Genomic DNA, 24,441 nt, shown 5'->3' with positions numbered 1-24,441 from the left:
CTACACAATCTCAACACAAGAAGATTCATCTTCTAATACAAAAATGTTAATTAGTGGTGTGCTATAAAGTGTTTCCACAGGAAAAACTGAAACATGCTTTTTTTTTTAGTCTGAAAAGAGATGACTAGACTTCAACTCTTATTTGACCAAACAGCTTACATATCAAATTTATACCCACCCCCAAACAGGAAGACTTTCAAATCCTCCTTTGAATGCCAGTGTCACTCATTATAGTCAAAGCTTTCCATCTAAACCATACTTTTACTGCAGAGCAAGAAAGTAAACTTAATTTTAAGTATGTAACTACAGAAGAATAACCAAGCATCACAAATTCAAGGTAAGCAAAACTTCAACACTTGCTTTAGAAGCAAAGTTTAGTACCTATCTGCAGATCTATATATGATTGTAGAAGTCCCTTCAGTGTACAGGTTTATCCACACAAACACCTAGCACTCGAAGGCAACACTGAATAGACACCAGCAGAAAATAAACTAAAATATCCATGTTAAATTAGTGTTAATGATTATAGTCTTCAATAATCAATTTTCAAAAGTCTAAGCCATATCGAGAAAGGTTAGCTAAGCATATCTAGCACATCTTTGGCAAGCAGTGTAACATTCATTATATGGCTGATACCTTCATGTATTCCTTGATAAATCGAGCTGCCTTCACACCAGTTTCTACATTAAAACTGATGTCAACTTTCACTTCTGTCTCCTGGTCAGTAAGTTTTATTATTGGTACCTAAAAAGATTAAAATAAGGTTTTATGAATACCCAGAAATGCAACACTGGTGCTATTCTCCAGCTTATTCACTTAAGACAAGGATACTGTGTCCAAATGAATACAACTTTCAAGCTAAGGAAACATGGATTTGAGAAAACATAACAATCCTAACATGACTGACAAGCAAATACTTTTTAGTGAGGTAACAGAAAACATAGGCATGTAGGATCACATTAAGTTTTGATCACTCGTGTACTTTCCCGTAATTATTAGATATCTGTCTCCATAGCTGCAATGTCAGTGTTTTGTAAGACAACCAAATTCATTTAATTTAATGACTCACTGCTGTTAATAGGAGACATTCTACACTCATAACCTGTGGAAACTGCATTCATCTGACCCAACAATGCACCATTCACTTGCTAAACTGATAGAAGACTATACTAGAAGAAAAAAAAATAAAGCACTGTCTCTTGGTTTATCAAGCTGCACTGGTTCACTGCAGAGTCACACAAAAGCCAAACTGGATAAAAGCAAAGCAGGAATAGCAATACTTCCTCTGCTGGCAGCAATGAATTATTATAGAACTACCAATACTGTAGTTCAGTCTCACACCACCACCACCTTGAGTGCAGTATCCTACAAAATTGTCTTGCAATCATAGCCTAAACATCAGCTGATAACATCTATTTTAAATCAAGCTTTCTGCATATTTAATCTGAAATGGAAAACAAAACAAAGGAGCAACATAGCACCATTTCAGATCAATTGAAGAGGTATGGCCCTCTAGTAAATACAGTACACTGCATGCTATCGCTAAGCACAGATTCTACTAAAATCTTGCACAGGGCAAAACATTGTGCTTAAGACAATATAATTTGCTTCATGAATTAAGAACACTATTTATCACCAACATCTTAAAGGGTCTGAAAACTCTTCAGTTCAGTATTCCAAAAACTATTACTTACTGTAGCTTTATCAAGTACTTTAATGGAATACGGCTCAGCCACATTGTGTTTTCTTAGTGCTTGCTCCAGCAGCTGTAAAGGTGGCCGTTCCCATTTCCCAAAAACAACTAGATCGATATCACTAGACGAAAGAACACAGCATGAGATCCATTAAGTCTAAAACATAACACTCCATCGAAAAAAAAAAAAAAAGGTAAAATTGGCATTCTGTCTTACAAGTCCTCCAGGGTGACCATTTTGCAACTTTTAATCTAGGTTCCCAATACGCTGCTTTTAGGAATGCTAAAGAGATGGCTTAATGTGCTTTAGGACCCAAAGCAGTATCCTAGTTTCTTGCTTCCAGTTCTGTGCAGAGTTCTTTGTCCTCCTTTTCCTTTTACCTTTCTTTCTCCTTCCCCTCTGACTTTCACAGCCCAATCCCATCCCTCATCTACCAGTGTTGACAGGCACGTTAATAGTCCAAACAATTTTTAGCGATTGTTATTCATAAAAGTGAAATGGCCAATGCTTTCCTAAGTGAAATTTTAATTGATATAAAGACAACATAGTCGTTAAGACACAGCTATACATCCACCTATTGAACCATTAAGTGATATGAAACACTGAATTAGACATTTTAGACATTTTGTTCTCAAAAATACAGGAAAACAGCTGTGATGACTCTTGTAACTTTGCACAGTAACTCTGGTGGTGACAGTAATTCACCTTATTTAACAGAACACAGTCTTTACAAAGGAAATACTGAACATTCAATTTCACTGTATCTTGAAAACAAAGACTAACCTCGGATACAAGAAAGTTAAGGTAATTCACCAAAGCATCAGTAAGTACCTAGAGAAGTACAACGATCTATCAGATACTTAAATCTAAGTTAAAAAGCTCTTCCCCTTGTAACATTGGACATTAGGTAAAAATTTTACTGGAAGTTTGACAGGTTTACACGTTCCAGTCTGAATTCCCCTTTGAAATTTGCCATTATTCTAGAAGACAAGCTTTATATAAAGTATTACTTACCTAGTTGGAAGATAAAGCCCTGTACTAAAGCTGCCAAATATCTGGACCTGAAAAAAAGCCACACCAGTGAAATAACTTGTAATTATGAATGCTCACTTCATTTCACTTCAACAAGACACAGATTTTTCTGAACTTGTTAAGGATATAGCCCAGTAAAAAGTTATTGAACTTACTTTACCACATACTGTGTGAAACCTGCAGAAATACACTTTCCCTTATAGATGCAACTTTAGAGGATTATTTTTTAACATGAAATGGCTACCAATCCTGCTTGCAGCAGAGCACAATCTTTTGAAACAACTCCTTTTTGCCATTTATTTTCAGTTTGACATAAGTATAGGCTGTTACAAATTTCCTTCCTTCCCACTTCCTTCTTTCCTCATAGGACATCTTTACTGAGATTGGAAGAGTTTAAGGGAAACATTTTTCCCAAATTTTTCGGTTCAAAACCAGCAAGTGCATCTAAAACATATGATTCAGATAAACATGAATACTCCAGATTTTACTGCAAGGATGATTATGAAATTGTGATAGGTGTCTGTGTGTGGAAAAGAAGGCATGCTGTAGAGACACTCATGGCCCACATCAAATGCTTTGGTATGCTTCTAATGAGGAGAATTGAGACATTCTTCCCCCTCTGCTACAGCAGAGCATGATTTACAAGTTCACTTCTTTGACATGACCTATGAAAAGGGTGGGCAACACTGGCCCATTTCAGTGTTTATCTCTGTTCCCACAAGCTAGAAAAATGCTATTACTAAGGAAAAATCACAGATGAAGATGCAGCAGAGAAGCTTTACAGTATCTTTAGCTCAGCACTGTGGCCACAGCCCTCACTTCATCATGGAAGGCTATGAAATCACAATGGTCTGAAATGTTTTTCTGCTTGTTAATGACAATATTACCATCTGGTAATCAGAAAGGTGATGCTAGAGATACACTTTACATTACTTCCAGATGTTTTTTGTTTGGAAGAAACTTATTGTTTAGGCAATAAAGGGCTTGAAAATACAACAACTTCGGCTGCAGTGTAACTCAGGAAGTCAAGTTCAATTTTTCCACTAAAGCAAGGTTAAAGTAATTCACTGAATGTCAAATTTAAGAAGAGTACAAAAAAAAAAAAAAAAAAAAAAGGGGGTTTAACCATTCTCTTGTAAAATATTTTTATTTACAAATATCCAGAGCCAGGACTCCTTGCAGAAAGAGATACATAGGTAGGCAGTCTCACTTTAATATTCAAAATTAAATTATACAATCAATCTAATAAGCTTTTACTTTAAGAAATGCACTTCTTAAAGTGGAAAGTTCTTCACATCCCTGGTTCTCAAAATGAAAAATAAAATTATCAGTAGCCTTCATTAACCTTAAATCTAGGTTTTAGATTTCCTCCATTTTTTAAAATGAACTGCCAAGTACTGCAAGAGCTGCGACATTAAGACAATTGCGTTAAGTTTGAAGTCTTATCTGTTCATTTCTAAACCACAGAAAGATAATAGCAAGGTTAAGTGAACAGAGCTCTACAATTTACCTGAGAAGCAAATCAACACTTAAATTACACTCACATCAGCTGTAGGCCAAAGATCTTTGATGACAGTTTCTATCCTTTTCACCACTTCTCTTCTCATAGCTGCTTCTTCAGGACGAGGGGACATGAAGTCATAGAAGTCAATTATTTCTTCATGTAGTCTAAAGGAGACAGTAGCATCAGTTATAATGACAAGTTACCTATTGCAGTAAATTCCAACAAAAACAAGCCACAGGCATTATTTAATATAATTACTTAACCAAAACCAGCAGTACTTTCAAGAAAGATGAAAGCCTAATTGTTGTGGCAATCACACAGGTAGCTGGATGGTTTGGGATCTGGGATTTGGGACAGGTATATTCATACTTGATTTTTATGGCAGCACCTCACAGCAATCTAAGCAATACCTACACATCAGCCCTCGTCACTTTACCTAAATACCAAAGATGTCAAAAGACACAGGATGCAAACACTAGTAGACATTTACTAACCTTCTTACTGGCTCAACAGTGAAGGTCAAATTCAATTCCTGATTCCCAAAGATTACTTTCTTTAAAAAAAAAACCAAAGCATAGTCTTAAAAGCTACACAATGATCCAAATGTGAAGTAGCACAAGAACAATTAAAAATCTTCAAGTAGGTTTATTTTCAGGGGTTATTACTTCTGTGTACGTGGAAGTTTACACAGACTTGCAAACAGACCACTAGCACCGAGTATTTGTAGAGGGCAATAGAAGGGGGACATTTGAGCATTCCCTGATGTGAAAATACTCACTTCGACAAACAGGGATTCCTTTGACCACTCAAGCCCTTTATTAGCCATTCATTTATATTAGAAGTGACCTTCCAACTGATCTACTCAAAGTATTAAATGTATTCTCAAGTGGAAAGTACATTAATACCACTGTTACATGGGGAGTTCTGATACTGGATTCTTATACACCTAAGTCCACTTATTTCCCATCTCCTTGTACCTTAGCACACTCACTGGCAAATTTGACAGATCAATTCGAATTTTCAGGTGAATATCATGATTGTTTTCAATGAAAAAGCATCGAGCCATGCTAAACAAAAATGCAAGAAACATATATATTCAACATTGTAGCGAAATACAAATACTGTCCTAAAACAAAAATACCAGGTTCAATCCTTAGTTAACATGCTTGGCCTTTCAAAGAAAAATTTTATACATCTCCAGTAGAACTCCTAACTCTTCCCCTGAAACTTTTGCAACTCGTTTTACTAGAGAATTCTCACTCCAACAGATAGCCTCCAACAGATCGTGTGCCCAGTTTTAAAGGGTCAGGATTCCTCTCCGTACACAAATAGATTTTAGCAGCAAAGCACAACAATACTTCTAAAAAGCATATATACCTAAAATTACTGTTTGCCCTTTCTCTTTCCTTAAACTGGGCCTGCATCCACAACAGAGCTTTTAACTACACAGCAGACTTGTCAACTAAACATGTCAATTTGTTAATAAATCTATTTGATTTCAAATCTTCAGAGCAAGACAGAAAATACAAACCAAGATGCTCCTATTTTTTGTTTCTAGGAAGTATGCTTTGGGTTTTTTTCCCTTTCCAAGATGACAAGACCAGTGAAGGGAATACTTGAATGCACCTAACAGCAATGAGGCCATTGTCCTGCTTATAAAAACTAGCAATAGGTGAAAGCAAGAAGAGACAAAGCAGCTATCCAACTCCCTTGCAGCAATCCTAATCCTCCAGCAATTTCATGTGGCATATTTTCAGTGTGGATCCCAACCATAATGTATATTAGCTCAAAGAACTCATCTTCCATTGATTTTTCCAGGCCTTTTTAGACCATTTATGCTTTTGTAATTCATGGCATTCTATGACAATTTAAGTACACATCAGAATTAAGAAGTATTTTATTTTTAACTGCTGCTGGTTAATGATTTTATCTGATGCTCTTTTTCTTGGGGGAAAAACATTATCACTGGCAGTTTATCTCCAAACATAACACTTCTCCAACTCTCTATTCATATCCAGTTGTCTCTATCCACCAGCTCTTTTTCAAGCTAGCAATCCCCATCTTTTTCTCTCTTCCATACACAGGAGAAAGTCCAAAGTCTGATCACTGCTGGCGTTCTTCTGTTGCACCATTTCTCTGACAGGTGGCCAGAAATGCACACAGTTAATACATAATTACACCATTCAGTCCATGACACTCACTTGTTTTCACTTTATTGTCCATACCTTTGCAAAGATTGCTGCTAACGACTATCTGAGGATATCTGAGCATACAGATGGCTCTTTAAAAGAAACCATTGTGAAGGAGCTTCCAGGTGTTTTCTGAACAACAGTCACCAACGTAAGGCCCACCCACTGAGTATATTCAGTCTGAACTATTTTTCTTCAGATTCACGATTACGTATTTACTAGAATTTAATTTTCCCAGCAATTTTATAACCTAATGAACAACAAACTCCCACTGTGACTGTCTGCAGTCAGTTCCAGCTTTCTATTATCCTTTCTACCCTTTTCTCATTCGTTTCTTCCCTCCAGGTATTTATGAATATATCGAGCAACAGACTCTAGAGAAATTCCACTGGTAACACTCCCTTATTATGAAGTATTTTATTCTTTCCTTTGGTTACTTTTAAGCAGTTAACCCGTAAGCCCAGCAAACCTGTAACTGTTTAATTTTTACGTCTTCAAAAAAGAATCTCAAGACACATTCTTCTGAAAAAAAAAAAAAAAAAAAAAAAAAAAAAAAAAAAATCCAGCAGTTCCACGTTACCAGACTGACCACATGAATAAGGATTAACAATGAGTCCTTCAAGGAAATGAGACCTGTGAGACACAAATACCTTTATCAAAGCATGCACAAGCCCATTTATGTTTACGCATGAAAGGAAGTTCTGTTTTGTTATGGTATCAACCCCATCCAAGCACACCAGGAGATACAGACATTCCTGAAAATAAATGCATTTACAGTAGCCACCCCATGTTAGGGAAGGAGGAGAATAGAAGGGATCTCAGTTCCCCTGTGCACCGCAGCCTCTACCATAGACAGAGTAGTCTTTCAAAAGCAGCCCCTAGTGTGTCAGCAAGGTCAGAAAAACAACATGCACACAAGCACTCTGCCATGCCCCACTGAGCTTCTGTTCAGATGATTAACACTGTCACAAATCTCAATCATGTTACGAAAGACTCAAAAAAAGACCACCCACCACTAGTCTACATTTCCTTCCCTGATCTACTTTTTAACAAGTCAATTTCATATTTTCTACCTTGCACTCGCAAGGCAGCACTTCGTTTAATGTTTCTGTTTGCCTGGGACAACAGCACAAAAGCTAGATAATCAAAACTCACTTAAAGTTCAAACCATGCACTGCGGCTTCACAGTTAAATTCATCTGGAATTCTTCAGTGTATGCCACCAGACAGAGCTGTACAACAGTTTTCATTCTGCTGATGGACTTAAACACTCCTTACTGAAATTTAAAAAGACAGTTCCCTGGAGTCAAAGAAAGTTCTTGGGAGAAGTCTCAAGCCTTTCTCTGGCAAAAAGCAATGCAATTAGTTCACTTAGTTTTCACTACATGATCTGACTTCTCCTGGGTGCCCTTTCATGTCTCTCTATAAGCCCTAGAGACTCTGTCGAGTTTCTTGCTTTCAATGTGCAAGGTTTTCAGGTTTTAACACACTTCACAAAACAGTTCTCAAATCCTCTGTCTTAACAGACTTCTGTTTTGTTTGCTTTCTCCAGTTTTCCTAACTCAACAGATTCTACGTCTCAGAAAACATCATCTTCCTGGACTATGTCCTTCTGGATAAGAATCAATGCTATCTTCATGGTCAGCATATGACAGCATGACCATCTTAATACATCCTCTTCAAGCACTTCACTCTTTAGGCGTCCTCCTGAAGAAGCTTCTCAAACCTGAGATGCTTTTCTAAAATTTAATGTTACTGTGGTTTACATTTTTCTAAACCCCTCTGCTCAGACAAGGTTATTGAAGCACAGTCACAAAAAAGGCAGCTCTGATAATACATAAAACAAGGTGCTGTATACTGCTCAGAACTAATCTCAGAGCAACTTCTCTACTAGCTGAAGGAATTAATAATTTGGTGTCTGAATAAAACAGATCACTACAGGACATTCACCCAGCCAATACAGGAATAGTTTTTAGTTAAGTATTTTGCCCACATAGCCTCTATGATCTTCATAAGCACTTGCTACTTCTTTGGACTGTGACTAATCATTAGGAACAGAATTTCAATTTGCAGCACATGATGTACATGCAGATGTAACTAACGCCTTAACTCTTTCTTTTTAAAAAATAGAGCTTCTTTCAACATATGGCACAGGTCAATTTTCTCAGCCTCCTTCCGACTTCTTTAAGAATTTGGGCTCCCAACGGCATCCCAGCACCTACCTATCTTCTATGACATTTTATGCCTATTATACTACTTTCCTAGCAAAGATAGACATTTTAATGGAGTTTTTCACAAGGCAGTTTCACTATATTTATAGAAACACTCAGAGATGTAACTGTCCTCTTAAGACAAGGTGGAAAAGTTTAGTGATGCAGAAGAGAGGCTACCAGGACTTTCTACACTATTCAGCTTGCTAATTTTAACAGCTTCAAGGAACCTACCATTCACTTAATACTATTTCCACTAAGCACAGTAAACATCTGCTGCTTACAGGCTGAACTATGCAACAGAACTGACACCTTTTGTTTACCAAAAAATTTATCCCGTTTACTGTTTTAGGAAGGCAGACACACTTTTAGTCTTCAGGTTAAAATAAAACGCAGGAGACATTCTCATATTTTTGTAATGCTTTTCCTTAAAGACACATTTCTAGGAAAGAAAATCATCTACTTCTCTCATAATTTAGTGGATCTGCAACTATTACTATAGATAACATTGACTTGTTACATCAAGGGCTAACTTAAATGCAGTGAAATGAAATTATCAAACAGCATCAACTAGGTGAATGAAAAATCATAGAGACTTTCTTCCCTTAAGTAAGCATCCTGTTTCTTAGTCATGTCTACACTACTAAGCATATTAATTTATTCTGAAGGAACATATAGAAGCGTGACTATCATTCTCATGGAACAACTGATTCTTTTTGAAAACACGCTCAATTCCAGTAAATAAGGAATATTTTTCTAACTGAAAAGTCTAACACAACAGCTAAGAATCCTTATAAAAAGAAAGAATAGATGTCAAAGTATGTGGGCGAGCAGGAAAGGGAGGTGAAGAAACAGGGAGGCATAGACAGCATTTCAACAGAAGTTTCGTTGAAATAAAGGTTACAAATAACAGCATACGTTCTTTCAATGAAGCATGAACTCCAAAACGTGCGTGAGGACTTTGCTGTCTCAAGAGTTCAATAGCGAATGGCCCAGCAGCCACTGTGCCTATTTCAGAAATCTGTTGAACTATACCTTCACCTATACTACTGCAAAGCTCGACTGCATTATCATGGAAATGCAGGTCAAATCTTACACTACAACAATCAAATGCATTCAATAACTGAAATCAGTGTTACAGTCAAACTCAAGAACACAGTCGAGTGAAATCAAGGGGAATATATATATGTGATTGAATATAGTACATTCTGAGATACAGACTTTTTCCAGTATAATCCAAGATTAAGACATCCGCAGAAGTAGCAAAAACAGAACTATGCCCAAGGAGATGAACTTACAATTCTTCTCTTCCCACCCCACTCACAGCACCCCTCAGGTGCCTTTACTTTTTTATACCAGTCCTCCTCAGCACCAGTAACACCCAGGTAATAGTGCTCTATGCCCTATGCAGTGTCCTAGGCTTACAGATAAGAAAAGCTATGAAAACATAGTACTACATTCACAGACTGTAGTGCCATACCAAATCATCTCATGTTACTATGTAATTCAGAGAATGATTATCTTTTTTTCACCCCAGTGTAACTGTGTGGAAGGCAGCAAACTCAAAGACAGGCAAACTTAAAAAAAAAATAGAACTTGTGAATCAGAGCTGTGAAATGTTTTACAGGTAGGTACCCTAAATACTAAATTCAAACACAAATCAAGGTTACTTTGCAAGTCAGCTACTAAGGAGAGAATGGAAGAAAAAAATACTTCTATTCTCATCCACAGAACAAAAAGAGTAGTTTATAATACACTGTACCTTTTCCACAAGACACCATAGTTTTTATTTCCTCTCTAAGCCTTCTCCTTACCCCACACTCTTGCAAGTCAGAACCAGTCCTAATTTTAGATTTTCTTGCTAATTAAATTTTACCTCTTAGAAGCATTTTTGACAGTTTGCACACTCAAGAAACAAAGCTTGCTGGACTGATTTACACTGCAAATTTGCAGACTTAAGTAACAGAATCCACTTGCATTTTGGAAGAGAAAAGGAAAACTACTCTATTTTTGCTAAGTATGTCAATCCAGTAAAACTCAACCAAGTACCTTATTAACAGCTGGATGTACTTCGAAAAAACTGCATTATAAATATCTAGAAAAGAAACTGATCTATATCTCCAAGTTAATATATGGCAAAATAGACCCACTACGTAAGCTTCTGAACAGCTGTACATTACTCTGACTTAAGCTGCTGGACTTTACCACAACACCAAGAAAACATCACAATTACTTTGTTCTATCAGTGAAGGAGCATACCATATGTTAAACCTTGGAACTGAATCAGCAAGCTCGCTATGCCAATAAATAGAACCGCTAAACTCTGAAATTCCTATCTTAATACTGTTCTTTTCCAAAAGCCCAAAGATAGCAAGCGATTAACATCCCAGACAAGTCGAAAGGTTGCAACAGCACAAACATGATAGTGATGAGAGACTCATTATGCCCATGTAGATCAAGTATGTGTGACACCAGGTTAGCCACTGAAACATTCAAGAGGAGCAGCAGCTCTTGACATAATCTTGAGCAGCAGAGTTTAATTCAAAATGCATTCATCGAAGGACCACAAGCAGCAAACCCTGCACATTAAAGTCAGTATCTCTGCAAGACAACAACGGCTACAAAGGCCTTTTCTGGATCTAAGTACTACTTCACCATAAAAAAGAGGAAGCTTCTTAATTTAAGAATCTCAACCAAAAGAATGAGGTGTTTCAGAGACTATTAAAGATATGACACTGGTTGTTTAGCAGAAGTGTGCATCACTAATCAAATTTTAGGGAAAAAGATCTTCTACTAACCTTGTCACAAGATTCCACCAGAAGATGTCTTCAGAAACCCTGAAGTAATGCACAAAGCAGGAAAAGAGGATTGGAAGATTAAGGCTATCAAAAAGGATTATGAGGAACAATTTAACAAGATGCAAAGCTATGCTTGAGAAAGGATAAACTAGCTCAGGAGCCCAAAAACCTGCTTCTGCTAAGTGAATTAAGTGATCAGAACAGAGAAAGTTAAGTAGAGATGCTGGTGGGGTTTTTTTTTTTTCCCCCTTTTTTTTTTTTTAATACCAGAGAGGTTTCCCTGATCCTATAACTATATAGAGAAAACTTGTCCCAAACCCGTTTTTAGTAGAAAATACTTCACATCAAAATCTATTCCTGATAATTTGGTATTCACCAAAAGCACCACTCACCCAATACCACATTTGTATCAGAAGAACATCAAGCAGCAAGCTTTCTTTTTTTAATTTAAAAGCATTTGTTTTGACATCCATAATAGTCAAACTAGTCTAAAGTAGAATCAATGCAACACTTGAATAGTTATGACTGTATCAAGATGTCAACATAGATTTTGTAAATGGAAGTAGTATCTGAAAGAAAACCTTTAGAATTATTTGCAAGTATCAGTGAACCACAAAGGAAATCCTGTTATCTACTTGGATTTCCAAACAGCATTTGATAATGGTCCCACATGTCCTTATGAAGGCTTATGAAAAAACTAAGCTTACGTGGGATGAGAGGGAAGACTTTCATGTATATAAAAAAGTGTTTTAAACAGAAACAAGCAGCTGGAACTCTTAGCTTCCACCTTAAAGGAAGGTCACAAGTGAAGCCTTAAAGTGCCCTATGCTAGTCAACATCCTCATAAGTGATCTGGCAAGGGGACAAATAGTAAAGCAGAAAAGTCTGAGACTGCAAAGTTACCCAGAATAAGCCAGCTCAAGAACTGCAAATAGACATTAAAATACAGACTGCACAATGAAGTAGCAGGCAGAATTTGAGACAGGGTAAGTATAAGCACAACAGAAGCATATGAGAAAATTCTGTCTTTACAAAGACGCAATGAGGGGCTCCGCACAGGCTCAAAACACTGAGAATCAAGATCGTGAAATAAGAATCCTGTTAAAAGGTCTGTTCAATACTCAGTAGCCAAAAAGAACAGGCAAGTCCCATGTTAGTAATCAAGAAACAAAGTACAAGATAGAACAAGATAGCCCAAGATGTAGGAATACTGTGACACTATCACACACAGGTCTGATTCATCTAAGTCCCAAAGATGCAACAGAACTGGAATGCATACAGAGGTGATAAACATCTAGAGGCAGGAAACAGCTTCAATAAAAAGAATTATTAAATAGACTGGAAAACAGATAACTGTCAGGCAATTCAACTTTTCCCTTCTCTCTTTCAAGTCAGCTGCAAAGAGCACTCATAGATTGCCCCATTAATGCATAGACCTGTGGCTGGCAGCAACTACAACCTTAGTAACAGCCTCAGGACAAAAAATGGATCCTTACATAATGCATAGTTTAACTGAGGAACATCTTGCCACAAGGCAGTGCTGATCCCAGAAGCTCACACCAACTCAAGATGAGATGAGATAAATTCATACATAAAATCCACAACAGGCTGAACAATGCACTGCCTGTAGCCCAGGTAGTCCAAGAACCATCGATCATTTAAAAGTGAGATATTATTCCAGGAAATACCACCATAGGCTCACATGAACATATTCTTCTCCCAACATTTGGCATTGGCCTCTAATGGTCTTGCCCAGTATAGCTGTTTATGTTCGTAGTACCAATCGTCCCTACTGCCAAAGCCCAACAACTGTGAAAAGCACCACGAAGCTGACGCCAGGATCAAACTGCTCCAAACATGTCCCATTCTCCTTTACACACAGATGTGAGCACCTGTCACACAAAGCCTTCTCATGTTTTACTACTGCAGCTCAGCCTTTCTGACCTCTGGTACTATGTTCTCTCTCAAGTCTACTGCTGCCAAAATATTCCTTTCGTTCCATTACTGAAAGCATCAGTCTCTAATGCTACACTACGCATCCACTTTGCAAAGAATCTTTGAGCTCTACCTACTCTACTCAGTCGACCATAAAAAGAGAGATGTTCTTGTTCTTTCGACAATTCATCCAGCAGCTACCCTCAAACTCTTCTGTGTACCAACCTTTAGGCATGAAAACAATCCCCTCAACCACATCCCGATGCTCCGTCAACCCCCCCCCCCCCCTTCCAGAAATCTCTATGACTAACAGGCAACCACTCCCACCCTCCTCCTTGCATGCTACAGTATATACTGCCTAGTTCTGCCCCGGTGCTAAAGCCAGATGAAACAGGAATTGAGTGTACATTGCCAATACTGCCTGCCTCACATTAAGACCCTCACTACAGGTATCCACCTACCACCACAGATAACAGACACTAATGATTTAACAGTGGTGTGCGTGAAGCATAGCCCACTGTGTTGACTCTTTATTAGATGGTATTAGAGCAAGACAGCACTGTAAGTACAGGGAAGAGTTAGATACCACCCTTGGGAATCCCTTAAAGCCTTTACATGTGCTAGACACGCCAGTGCAGACAGTAAAGGCTACAGAGTTTTCAAAGTCTGCATTTTTTCAGCTCAGCCAAAGTACAATAAAATTTGCAAAAGGGGCTGACAACGTGGCATCCCTACACATTAATTTGCATTGTCCAGCTCTGACAGCAGCATAAGAAGAAGAAAGGGTTGACAAACGTGCAACTAGAGCTATGCAAGGTCCTGAATGCAGTGCATTCTTAGTGTATTGTACAAAACCCAGTAATTAAATTTATCTTGGTCACCAAAGTTTAGCAATGTATCGTGAAAGCAAAAAGCCCAGTACAGCTGGAATTAGAAATGCTTCAGCATAAGATGAAGAAATAAACAAAACCTAATACAGACTAAAATAGACTAATATAGTAACACCACCACATCTGAGTAGCTACAGAAATGAATCTCTGGACATCATTTTTGGTAGACAGTGCCCTTCAGCCGCAAACTGGTGAACACTGAAGCAAGCCTTCTGGGGAAGCATCATCGTAAGCTTACCTTGCTAATAAGAACTCTTCCCAAGTATCTGCTGTGGTCACCAGACAATGCTGGCCTGAATCCTTCTTCAGCCTAATCAGATGTGGAGGTGTTTGTGCTTTTATGCTCTACAAGAGAACTTCTGTGCCATTATCAAGAGATTGTTAAAGACAACAGGTATGGGGGAGTGATGAATATGGTAAGTCATCAAATGCTATGCAACGCTAATTAGTCCAGGCAGAGCACCATATCAATGTATCATAACACATCCGGTATCCACACTAAGCCTCAACAAGCCAGTTCTGTTGTTTCTGCACAGCACTGCAATGTACCAAGCAGATATACCAGGTATTTTAGCACTAATTTCATTCGACATCTACAATTAGTCTGAATATTTCATTGAAAGTATTAAGCAGAACAGGCTTGTATTGTTAAAAATGCCTTAATTCCTACTTTGTTAAATTCATATTAAGAAGCAGAATAATTAGATATGATTTTATACTATTCATAAGCTATTAGCTACATCTTAAGAGAAAGTGCCCTATCAGCTGTATACGCAAGCAATGCAAACGTAGCAGTAGAGTCCTTAGTAAAAAAATTGGAATAGCTTGATTTTGTATTTTGAAATAAAACTTCAGCACTTTTAAAGCCTCTGGATGGTTAAATTACTCATATTTAAAATACTGACATTACAATAACAGAAGGTATTATTTTGATGTACAAAGACTGCAGACCCCAAGATGCTAGATGTAGTTTAAAACCTCTCAAGAGGATACTTCGCAGTATCAAGAAACCACATGTAGTTCTGAACATCAGTCACAACAGTTTGAACTAACCTCATAATATTAAAGGACACTTATCTGCATTGCACCTGAAACCAATCATTTTGTCATCTGTACTCCTAACCTAAACCCAGGCATTTAAGAATTTATGTTGTTGCTATATTAATCACTCTGTTGAATCAGTGAAATAAACATGGTTTCATTCTCATCCCTTACCTTCCAGAAATCTGGAAAAAGATGACACAGGTCAACCTAGGACATCCTAAAGCTATGCTTTAGGATAAAATCTAATCAAGCATGACTGTTCACACTTGTATTTTATGAGAGGGAGAATTTCCTTTACAACACAAAGATTAGCATGCTGCTCAGAAGGTGGTGAAAGCAAGAGATATAAGTACACTGGAGAAAATGAATGCGGTACATAAACCACAGCAAAACACAGCCTTTATGACACGAAGCATTCCTAGACATCACCACACCTACCATCAGAAAGCTACTGAATATGATGTGTTTGAAAAAACGGTGACGACTTGCACTGCTACAGACCATCTCCAGCTCTGAACAAGAAAGCGGAGAGAGCACAGTACTATTTCAAAGCATGCAGGCATTCCATTAAAAGTACTACTGCAGCCTGGGAGAAGGCAAACAGAGATGAGCCGCCTTAGTCTGTTACCAAAAGACAATACACTAACACTGTGAACTACTGCGTGCCACCCAGACATTTCAGCTTGTTGTGGAAAAACGCTAGGAAAAAAAAAAAAAGTAGAAAACAATATTCATGGCAGAGTAATCTCCAACATTCACACACAGGAGCATAAGAGCACCTCTAATGAAGTCCTTTTTCCTTGAATCTATGTCCAAAGCAGACCGCAAATGAAGATTTTGACAGTTGCATACACCAGTATATCACCACTGAAGGTGCCTCTGTCAACAGACCATCACAGTTACAGAAGTGATGCTTCAGGACTGGTCTGACAGTTCCAAGTAACACCAGGCAATGAATGAGGAATGTAAAGGATTCAGGACAAACCTCTGTGGGGATCTGTTCCCATCTCCATCTTTTCAGTGCATTTTCATTTGAACAGCCAAATAACACACCAACCTGGCTTCAGGAAAATTAAGTTAAACTCATCAGTAGTCACGAATTACTGCAGAAGGTAGACACCTAAAGCCACTCCACCAGTGACAATGTTTTTGTTACTTCAATCATGTAAGTACTTTATAAAAAAATTCTCTAACACTAAATAGAAGCTTGTTTTAGACTACACACTTGTCCAAGATTCATCTTGGGTAACAGAACTCAACGTTTAAGGCAGAAACTGCTTCTCATATTTAAGTCTGTGGTTTCAGCTCCCATGCTCTCCTTCAGCACTAGTTCCCTGCTGCTCTAAGGAAACTGGAACTACGGGATCACAGATGCTGTAGTTGCTGGTGTCCCACTCCTAGCATCAGGTCTCACTACAGGAATACAGATCTTTGACAGAAGATCAGGAAACACAGCTTCCACTTACAAAGACATTTAGCCAAGAACTTGTCATTAACACGTAAGCAACGGAATTGAATAGTGCAACTGAAGCTTGGCTAAAAAATTTTGTCTATGTATTCTCTACACACCTGAAAGGTGACATAACCTTTATTAAGGAAAACCAACAAGAAAAAAAAAGGGGTGGAGGGTGCAGAAGATGAAGGATAAGGGTATGCCATTGCCACAGGTAGTACTGCCTACAGCTACATGACAGAACCTGCAGAGCCGAAATTCAACCAGATTTGCCATAGACCGGCCGGGTGACCTGGGGCAACTCCTTCATCTGCCTGCCTGGAGATCTACCTCAGGTTACACTGACTTGTCTTACACAGATAAATTAAAACGTTAACTCAGTGTTCTACCACATCTCTATCGAAATAAAACAAACATATTCAGGCTATTTTTAAGATACTACTGGAATTTTAAACATACATCTTCTTAGCACAGGACCCAAAGCTCCCAGCGTATGACACTTCTTAAACATTCAAACTGCTTCCTGTAAGCAATTTTAATTTTCACTGTCAGTTTGGAATTAAAAAGCAGTAGTCTTGTCCTCTTCAGGAGAGGCTACAGTTTGCAAAAAAACAGAACTTGAAAAAAAACATCTTCTAATACTTTTGGATAACTTTAACATACTCAAAGCCTGACAGTTCCACCCAGAACAGAAAAGGAAGACAGTGTCCTTAAGTTAAATTTCTCACTTAAAATTTCTCCAGCTCTGAAAGTGTACCCTGTTATCTTTATCTTTTTCCCTCTACAAATATGCAGCACCTCTACTCCATGGGCATCCAAGGGTCCTGGATTTTAGGAGTTCCAAGACACTATTTTTGAAATGACATTAGAAATCTGCTGTAGTCAATCAATGCAGCTAGCACTTTCTCCATGAACCTTTACCATTGGAAAGCAACATTTTCCCCAAGTGAAATTTGACAGCTGAAATACAGAAATCTCACGGAGCACCCCAGAGGTGCTTCTTTCAGGTTTAGTCCCTTCTACATGCTGACTGGACCAAACTGAATACTCAGCTTTAATAACTACCCGTTCATAAGAGAAACTTACGGCCACAGAACAGGATGAGCTTCGTAGAAGTGTTCTCTTTAGAAAGCAAAGATTTCAATTCAGATATTGGCTGGGTCAATCTATTCCATTCCTCTCAAAAATGTTCTAAGACCACACTGACTTTCACACTTATTTCAGCCAGAATTGGGCATGTCCCTTTCAACTGATGTTCCTAACACTCCCCAAAGTAACTAGTCTGCTACAGCTTAAGGAGAGGCTTAAATCAGTTTAAAAATTAGTGCAAGGGTTTTCTCTGAGCTCCTCTGAAGCCTTCCACTTCCCCCTCACATTATGAATTGACCTCAGGAGCTCTGACAGGCATCCCTGAGCCATCTTCGCTTTAATTACTGTAGGTGCCGTTTGACAGTGGCCTGACAATTTCACCTCTCAACCTACTACAAGGCAAGGCCTAACCCCCGAACCTGTGGGTTCCCAGACCCTGCCTGCACCGCTGCTTTGGCCAGGAGCCACCCAGCCAGCACAGACCAAGGTGATTTACAAAAGAACGTTTTTGTGCTCCACCATCCCCTATGATCAACCTCGCTTCGGCAGCTGGCTCCAGAGGAGTTTGTGTGACCCCCAACCCACCCATCCCCGTGCCCAGAGAAGCCGCAGGAAAAGCTGCCGAGGACCGCCGTTCCTCTGGAGCTGCAGCAGCCCCAGGGGGCCCGGCTGCTCACCCCTGCACGCCGGGGCTGTATTTCCTAGTCTTCCAGGGTGTGCCGGGGCTCTGCAGTGCCGGCTGAGGCGGCTGCCGCTGCTGGTGGGGGGAGTTGTTGATGGCGACACCCCGGCTGCCAGACAGCAGGTAATTCATCCCATAGGTGCTGGCTTTATTCTCTCGTTTCCTACGGCCCGGGTGGTACTGGTGCTGCTGGGGAGACGCCGGCGGCGGCGGGTGGGGGCTGCGCGTCAGGTGGGGGGGCTGGTGGTGCCCGTTCACACCGTTCACTTTGTTCTCGTGGAAGTTAAAAAACTCCCCGGGTCCGGCCGCGCTGCCCAGCAGCCCGGGAGGAGCTACCGCCGGCGCCCGGGGGCCACAGGAGGAAGAGGAGGAGCCGCCGCCTCCACCGCCGCTGCACGATCCCGAGGAGGAGAAGCCGGGGCTGTCGGTGCCGGACTCCACCGACGAGCAGGAGGACGAGGAAGACACGGAAGGCGACTTCTGCAGCCGCCGCCCTCCCTCGCCGCCGCCGTTGACCGCCGCGGGGCCGGCGGCGGCAGGGGGAACCAGTCCGGTCAGCAGGGCCGGTGGAGAAGGCGAAGGCGAAGGAGGCGAGGAAGAGGAGCAGCAGGCGCCGCCGCCGGGCGCGCCGAGCCGCACGCAGCTGTGGCCGCGGGGCGGGGAGGCGGCGGCGGCCGAGTCCAGCGCCGGGGAGTTAAGGCAGAGGTAGTGCGGGAAGCTGGCGCCGCCCCGGCCCCCCACGCCCTGCGAGGTCTCCCAGATCTGCATCCACAGCGCATTCGCGGGGCCTTTCTGCTCGGGCTGGATCCAGGCCACGCGGGGATCCATCCACGCCCGCCCGCCGCCGACCCTCACGGCCCGGCCAGAGCGCCGCGCCGCCGCCCGCTCACCGCCTGCCGCGCACTCCCTCGCCTCGGCGCGCCGGGCCCGGCAGCGGCGCTAGACGCGACCCGGGAGCAGCGGCATGTGTCGCGGCGGGGGGGGGAGGGCAGAGCCGGGCGAGGCGAGCGCGGCTGAGGAGGAGCGGAGGCGGCGCAAACTGTACCCGGCCCGGCGCTGCCCGGAGCGCTCCCCTCTCCGTTCCAATGTGGCGTCCCCCTCGCCAGGGCCAGAACCGGCACTGCGCATGCCCCGCAGATTTTAAACCTCCACTGGAGACGGCCGCCCTGGCAACCGCACATGCGCGGAGACCGGCGGCAAGGGGAGGGGGGACGGACGTCGGGAAGGCTTCCCCCGGCTCCCGCCCGCTCGCCCCGTGCGCATGCGTGCCCGGGGGGCGTCGGAAGGGTTCGGGAGCCTGCGGGCGGGAGGATGGGCTTCGGGCTCCGGCCGCGCCTGCGCGGGGCGGCCCCGCCGGCGGGAGGCTGTGAGGGGCCGCGGCCGGTAGCGGCTGCAGCAGCCGCAGCTCAGCGGGGGTTTTCCACGGGCAGCGCTTGTGCCGCCCTTTGGAGAGGTGCTCCCCCGTGCCCGCGGAAATGAGAGGGCGAATGCTGAGGAGTAACCGGGATGAACAGCGGGTATAGGCAGACTTGCTCCTGAAGGGGCTGAATGGCCGGGGGGATGCTGGGCAGGGAATGACCCCCTGCGGGAGGCTCAGGAGCGACAGCAGCAGCACGCAGTGTGTGAGCAAGGGGAGGCTCTCCTTCCCGTGTGCCTAGCACCGGGAAAGCGCTGTGAAGTGCTACATTTCCACTGGATGTATGGGGGGTTTTGGGGGCTTGAATCTCGGGGGATGAATCCATGTTCCAGGGGATGTCTCTCACTCTCTCTGGGTGGGTTTCATGTGCAGTGGTGACTGGGTGAAGTGCATATGGCTGTTGGATCAAACGCAGACACACTGTGTTTCTCCCGTGGTCTAAAGATCAGTTTTAGCGGCCAGCCTTCCAGAATGATGTTCGCAACTATTCTCTCTTTAATCCAGTGATTTGGCCTTTTCTTTGAGCAGGTTCAGTACACAACGTATGGGTCAAGTACTCCCCACGGTACCGCCAGAGCCTCCAGTGGTCCAGGAATCTCCAGTCAGTTCAATACAGCCCTTACCTGACTGCAGAACAGCAGAGAGGAGGGTTGTACATGCATAGTGACAAACACTATCAGGGAATCGTAGGTACAAGACAGTTATACAACAGTTAACGTGGTACATGTTAGGTGATGTAACAAATTACTGCCAGAGAAAAGGAGAGGTCCAGCTCTCCATACTCCTGCTACTCCTTTTCACTGCTCCCTTGCACAATCCCCGATATTGATCAGTGAGCCAATTTAACTTGTTAATTCAGCAGAAAACTGTACTGGGAAGAAAAGTAATAGTTTTCAGCAGTTCATTTTGAATGAGTTTATTTTGTGATCAGAGCTGGCCCTAAAGAGGGGTTGGAGAGAGGACAAAAGAGCAGAACTGTTATTTGTTAGCAGAGGGCAGTTGTATTTCATGCAGCTGTATTCTCTAACTATTCCCTTGGACTTAAGAGCAAGAGAAACTGATTTAAGGGTGACAGACTGATGTTTATCATTGGAAGTCATTTAGAGAGGGCAAGTCATTCATTTGTTAAGAAACAAATCTCTTTTCAGGATTAACAGCCAAATTATACATAAAAGTACACAATAAACTAACCAAAACTAAACCACATGAAAGAGCCATGAAGCTGTCTCATATAAAAGCATGTTCACCATAATTTCCATCAAAGCACCCTTCTGACTTCAGCAATTGCCTGCAGAGATTTCAGCTGCTTGAATTACTGATAGCAGTCCTTGGTTTTACAGTTCATCTTCTTAGAGGATTTTTGGATATTTTTGGTTTGTTTTTCATTGAACTTGGTGACAAACAGGTCCCTCAAATCGGTTCCTTTTATATAAATGCTGTGAGAAATAAACCACAGAATTATACTCTCTTCTTTTAGCCCTGAATACTTTGCATTCTTGCCTCTATGATGGCCTGGGTTCAGCAAGGAGAGGCTTGGATCAGCAGTATTTCCGCAAGCCTAGGTGGTGTGGTATACTGGTGGGTGGAATGATTACTCTCTATATCCACTTTGAAGTGCTGAGGAGGCTGAAGAGCCCAGATCTCAACCTTTTTAGTTCTGTGTTCTGACTTTTTCACACAGCGGGTGAAGATCACATCTTCAAGCTGCTGAGTCAATTCTTAATAAAGTACTGATAAGTATTCTGGGGAAAAGAAAAAAAAAATGAAAAAAAAAGACACAAGGACCGATCTTATGGAGGCAATTCCAAGCTCTGCAGATTCGTGACTTGTTTTCTTTATTTCCTTCCCTGCCCTGCTGCCATTTTTTATAAGTCAGTGTTTTCAAGAGGGGCCCAGTTTCCCACTCTGCTTATCGCCAACTTCATTTTGAGGTCTAGCTGCTAGAGACTGCTGCCTTGTAGGAGGCAATAACTCAAAAGCATCTTTTGACTGAGACACAGTATTCCTCAGACTTTCACCAATCTCAGCGCTGTCTTGAAAGGGGTCAGGCTGTTTCCTGAAGTAGCTACAGTCTTCTCAGAAGTGCTTGCCTCTCACTGGCTTAAACTGCGTTCTGTAGACAGAATTTCTGAAGCTGCAATGGTGCTCTGTCAGTTCTTTCTGTGGGATCAAGGCAGCAAATACCATGTGAGTGTAATAGACCATGGGGTGGAAATTCTGGGCACAACCTACTCAGGGGTCCACATTTGAAGAACACAGAGAAGAAAGTCTCCTCCAAGAAATCTATAAGCAATGGTTTGTTAATACACCAGTTCATTTATGTATCCCATGATGATTCGTCAAAGCTTGCAGCAAGTCACTGAACTATCTCTGCAGAAAAGGAGACATTAAATGTTTCCTTCATGAGTACATATAATATGAAGAAATAACACCCAATGGCCTGTTGTGGCACAAGGACAAGAAAAACTACGTCTTCTAACATCAGCTCTTAACTCTTATAGCATCTTTATTAAGAAATCTAAATAAAGCATGTTTCTAATCTTGTCTCCTTAAAGCAACAGTTTCCCTCTAAAAGTAGCCAGTGAGAATTTCCTTTACAAGGATTGATTTTTTTTTTTTAAGACTGGTTGAATTTAATTTGGTTGTCCTTTCCTGAATGAAACTACTCACTGAATGTAAGACTCTCAGAAAGTTTGAAAGTCAAATATAGTTTTGATCATCAGAAAAAATTGCTTTCTTTTCAAAAGAGTTTCCTTCCCACTGGTGAACTTGTGAGGGCACAGATAATGAAAAAATCCTAACCTCAGGAGACACAATGTCTTGTTTACCTTGGGGAAGTTCAAATACTTAATTCAGATTATTAATGTCATATTAAAATGCCTCATACTAGCATTGCCTGTCTCACACCATTAACACAATGTCCTTGTATCTACTCTCTTTTCATCACTTCAGTTTCTTTAAGGTAGTATTTAACTCTGAAGTTGTAGAACTAATGACTAAACATGTAGTCTTATTACTTCTGAGGTCATTTAATTAATCTATTATAAAGTGGTTTAATATGGCTGCTTGTCACAGAGAACACAAGCACAGCTCCCTCTTGGATGAAGACTATATTTCAGTTTCAGCTTCAGCCAAATACATCTTTGATTTGGCAACACTGACAGTGCTGGAGTCTTTGGTAACCTTGTAGTTGATGACTTTGACATCAATTCCATGTTCTGATGACTGCAATTCCAGTTTTGTGAATAGTTCATATGTTTTGGTAAGTAATAGCAATTGAGTTGAATACCTACATGGGATATATGCAGGGCAGTGTTGCCCAATGCTTGCTATTAAGCTATCTTTTTAACAAGCCTTCTGAACTCATTAACTCAGATAAAGGCAGATAGTGTCTCATACCTTTAAGTGACTCAGTTTACACCCCTGGAAATGATGAGACGCAAATACAGCATGCTCATGTGATGCAACCTTAGTTCTGTTCTCTGAAGCTGGGATTGCATGGGTGTGATTCCACCAGGGCGACACAGCAGCTGAGAGGTGACCAACAGGTTCTCCAAGAGTTCACATGCTCCAGGACATCTCCAGGATTTTGTCCCATATGACATTCATTCTGGTCACCCACAATCTTACTGCAAGCCTCTTATGCATCACCTCATTCGCGGTCACCAGATCTCCTTCTTCATAGCCTTTGCAGCCCATAGGATGGATGGAGAAGGCAGAGAGAGTAGAGTTCAGCGGTGTATCTGGCCAGACTTGTATCTGCTGGAGGCAGGAAGAGGGAAGACCTGAACAAACCACAGTCTCAAGCTGGAAGAGGTGTGAGAGAAGGGCTGTCCAGCTGTTGTGATTTGAGCCCAGCCTGTAACGCGGAACCACACAGCCGCTCGGTCACTCCCCCCTTTCTTCCTCCCCCCGCTCCCAGAGGGATGGGGAGGAGAATCGGAAGAATGTAACTCCCAAGGGTTGAGATAAGAACAGTCCAGTAACTAAGCCTAAGGTATAATACAAAACCGCTACTACTACCGCTAATAATAATAATGATAAGGGAAATAACAAGGGGAGAGGATACAATTGGTCACCACCTGCTGACCAATTCCCAGCCCGACCCGAGCAGTGATCTAACCTTCCAGGTCACTCCCCCCAGTTTATATACTGGGCATGACATGCTGTGGTATGGAATACCCCTTTGGCTAGTTTGGGTCAGGTGTCCTGTCTCTGCTTCCTCCCGGCTTCCCCTCCTCCCTGGCAAAGCATGAGACTGAGAAAGTCCTTGGTCAGAGTAAACATTACTTAGCAACAACTAAAAACATCGGTGTTATCAGCGTTGTTCCCAGGCTGAAAGTTAAAAAACACAGCACTGCACCAGCTACTAAGAAGGAGAATGCTATAGCTGCTATAGCTGAACCCAGGACACCAGCCAAGGAGGTGCATGTCTAACAAGTGGCCTTCAGAGCGTGCTAATGACCAGGAGGCAGTGTTGGGATGAGGCAGAGACTTTGCTGCAC

At 41.5% G+C, this 24,441-nt stretch overlaps 1 protein-coding gene across 8 annotated transcripts in view; it reads right to left on the bottom strand.

The window, feature by feature from the left end:
• The window catches only part of TENT4A (terminal nucleotidyltransferase 4A), a 58,169-nt gene extending 38,493 nt beyond the window's left edge, over positions 1-19,676 (bottom strand). For 5 of the 8 annotated variants that reach the window (XR_003994681.1, XM_030508716.1, XM_030508726.1 and 2 more), the window contains exons 1-5: positions 18,515-19,670; positions 4,271-4,394; positions 2,709-2,755; positions 1,695-1,815; positions 637-744 (exon numbers count right to left, since the gene is read on the bottom strand). Coding sequence is in view for 7 of the 8 variants with exons in the window: in XM_030508716.1 (XP_030364576.1) it covers positions 637-744; positions 1,695-1,815; positions 2,709-2,755; positions 4,271-4,394; positions 18,515-19,347 (1,233 nt within the window). In the remaining variant the exon portion in view is untranslated. Of the gene's footprint in view, positions 1-636; positions 745-1,694; positions 1,816-2,708; positions 2,756-4,270; positions 4,395-18,514 lie in introns of all 8 variants that reach the window. The other 3 variants (XM_030508670.1, XM_030508659.1, XM_030508681.1) reach the window with 3 other exon arrangements.
• Between the last annotated feature and the right edge of the window lie 4,765 nt (positions 19,677-24,441).

Source organism: Strigops habroptila, chromosome 1, assembly GCF_004027225.2.
Source record: "Strigops habroptila isolate Jane chromosome 1, bStrHab1.2.pri, whole genome shotgun sequence".
NCBI classification, from domain to species: domain Eukaryota; kingdom Metazoa; phylum Chordata; class Aves; order Psittaciformes; family Psittacidae; genus Strigops; species Strigops habroptila.
The sequence above is the reverse complement of the archived record's forward strand: the minus strand, read 5'-3'. Positions and strand labels throughout refer to the sequence as shown.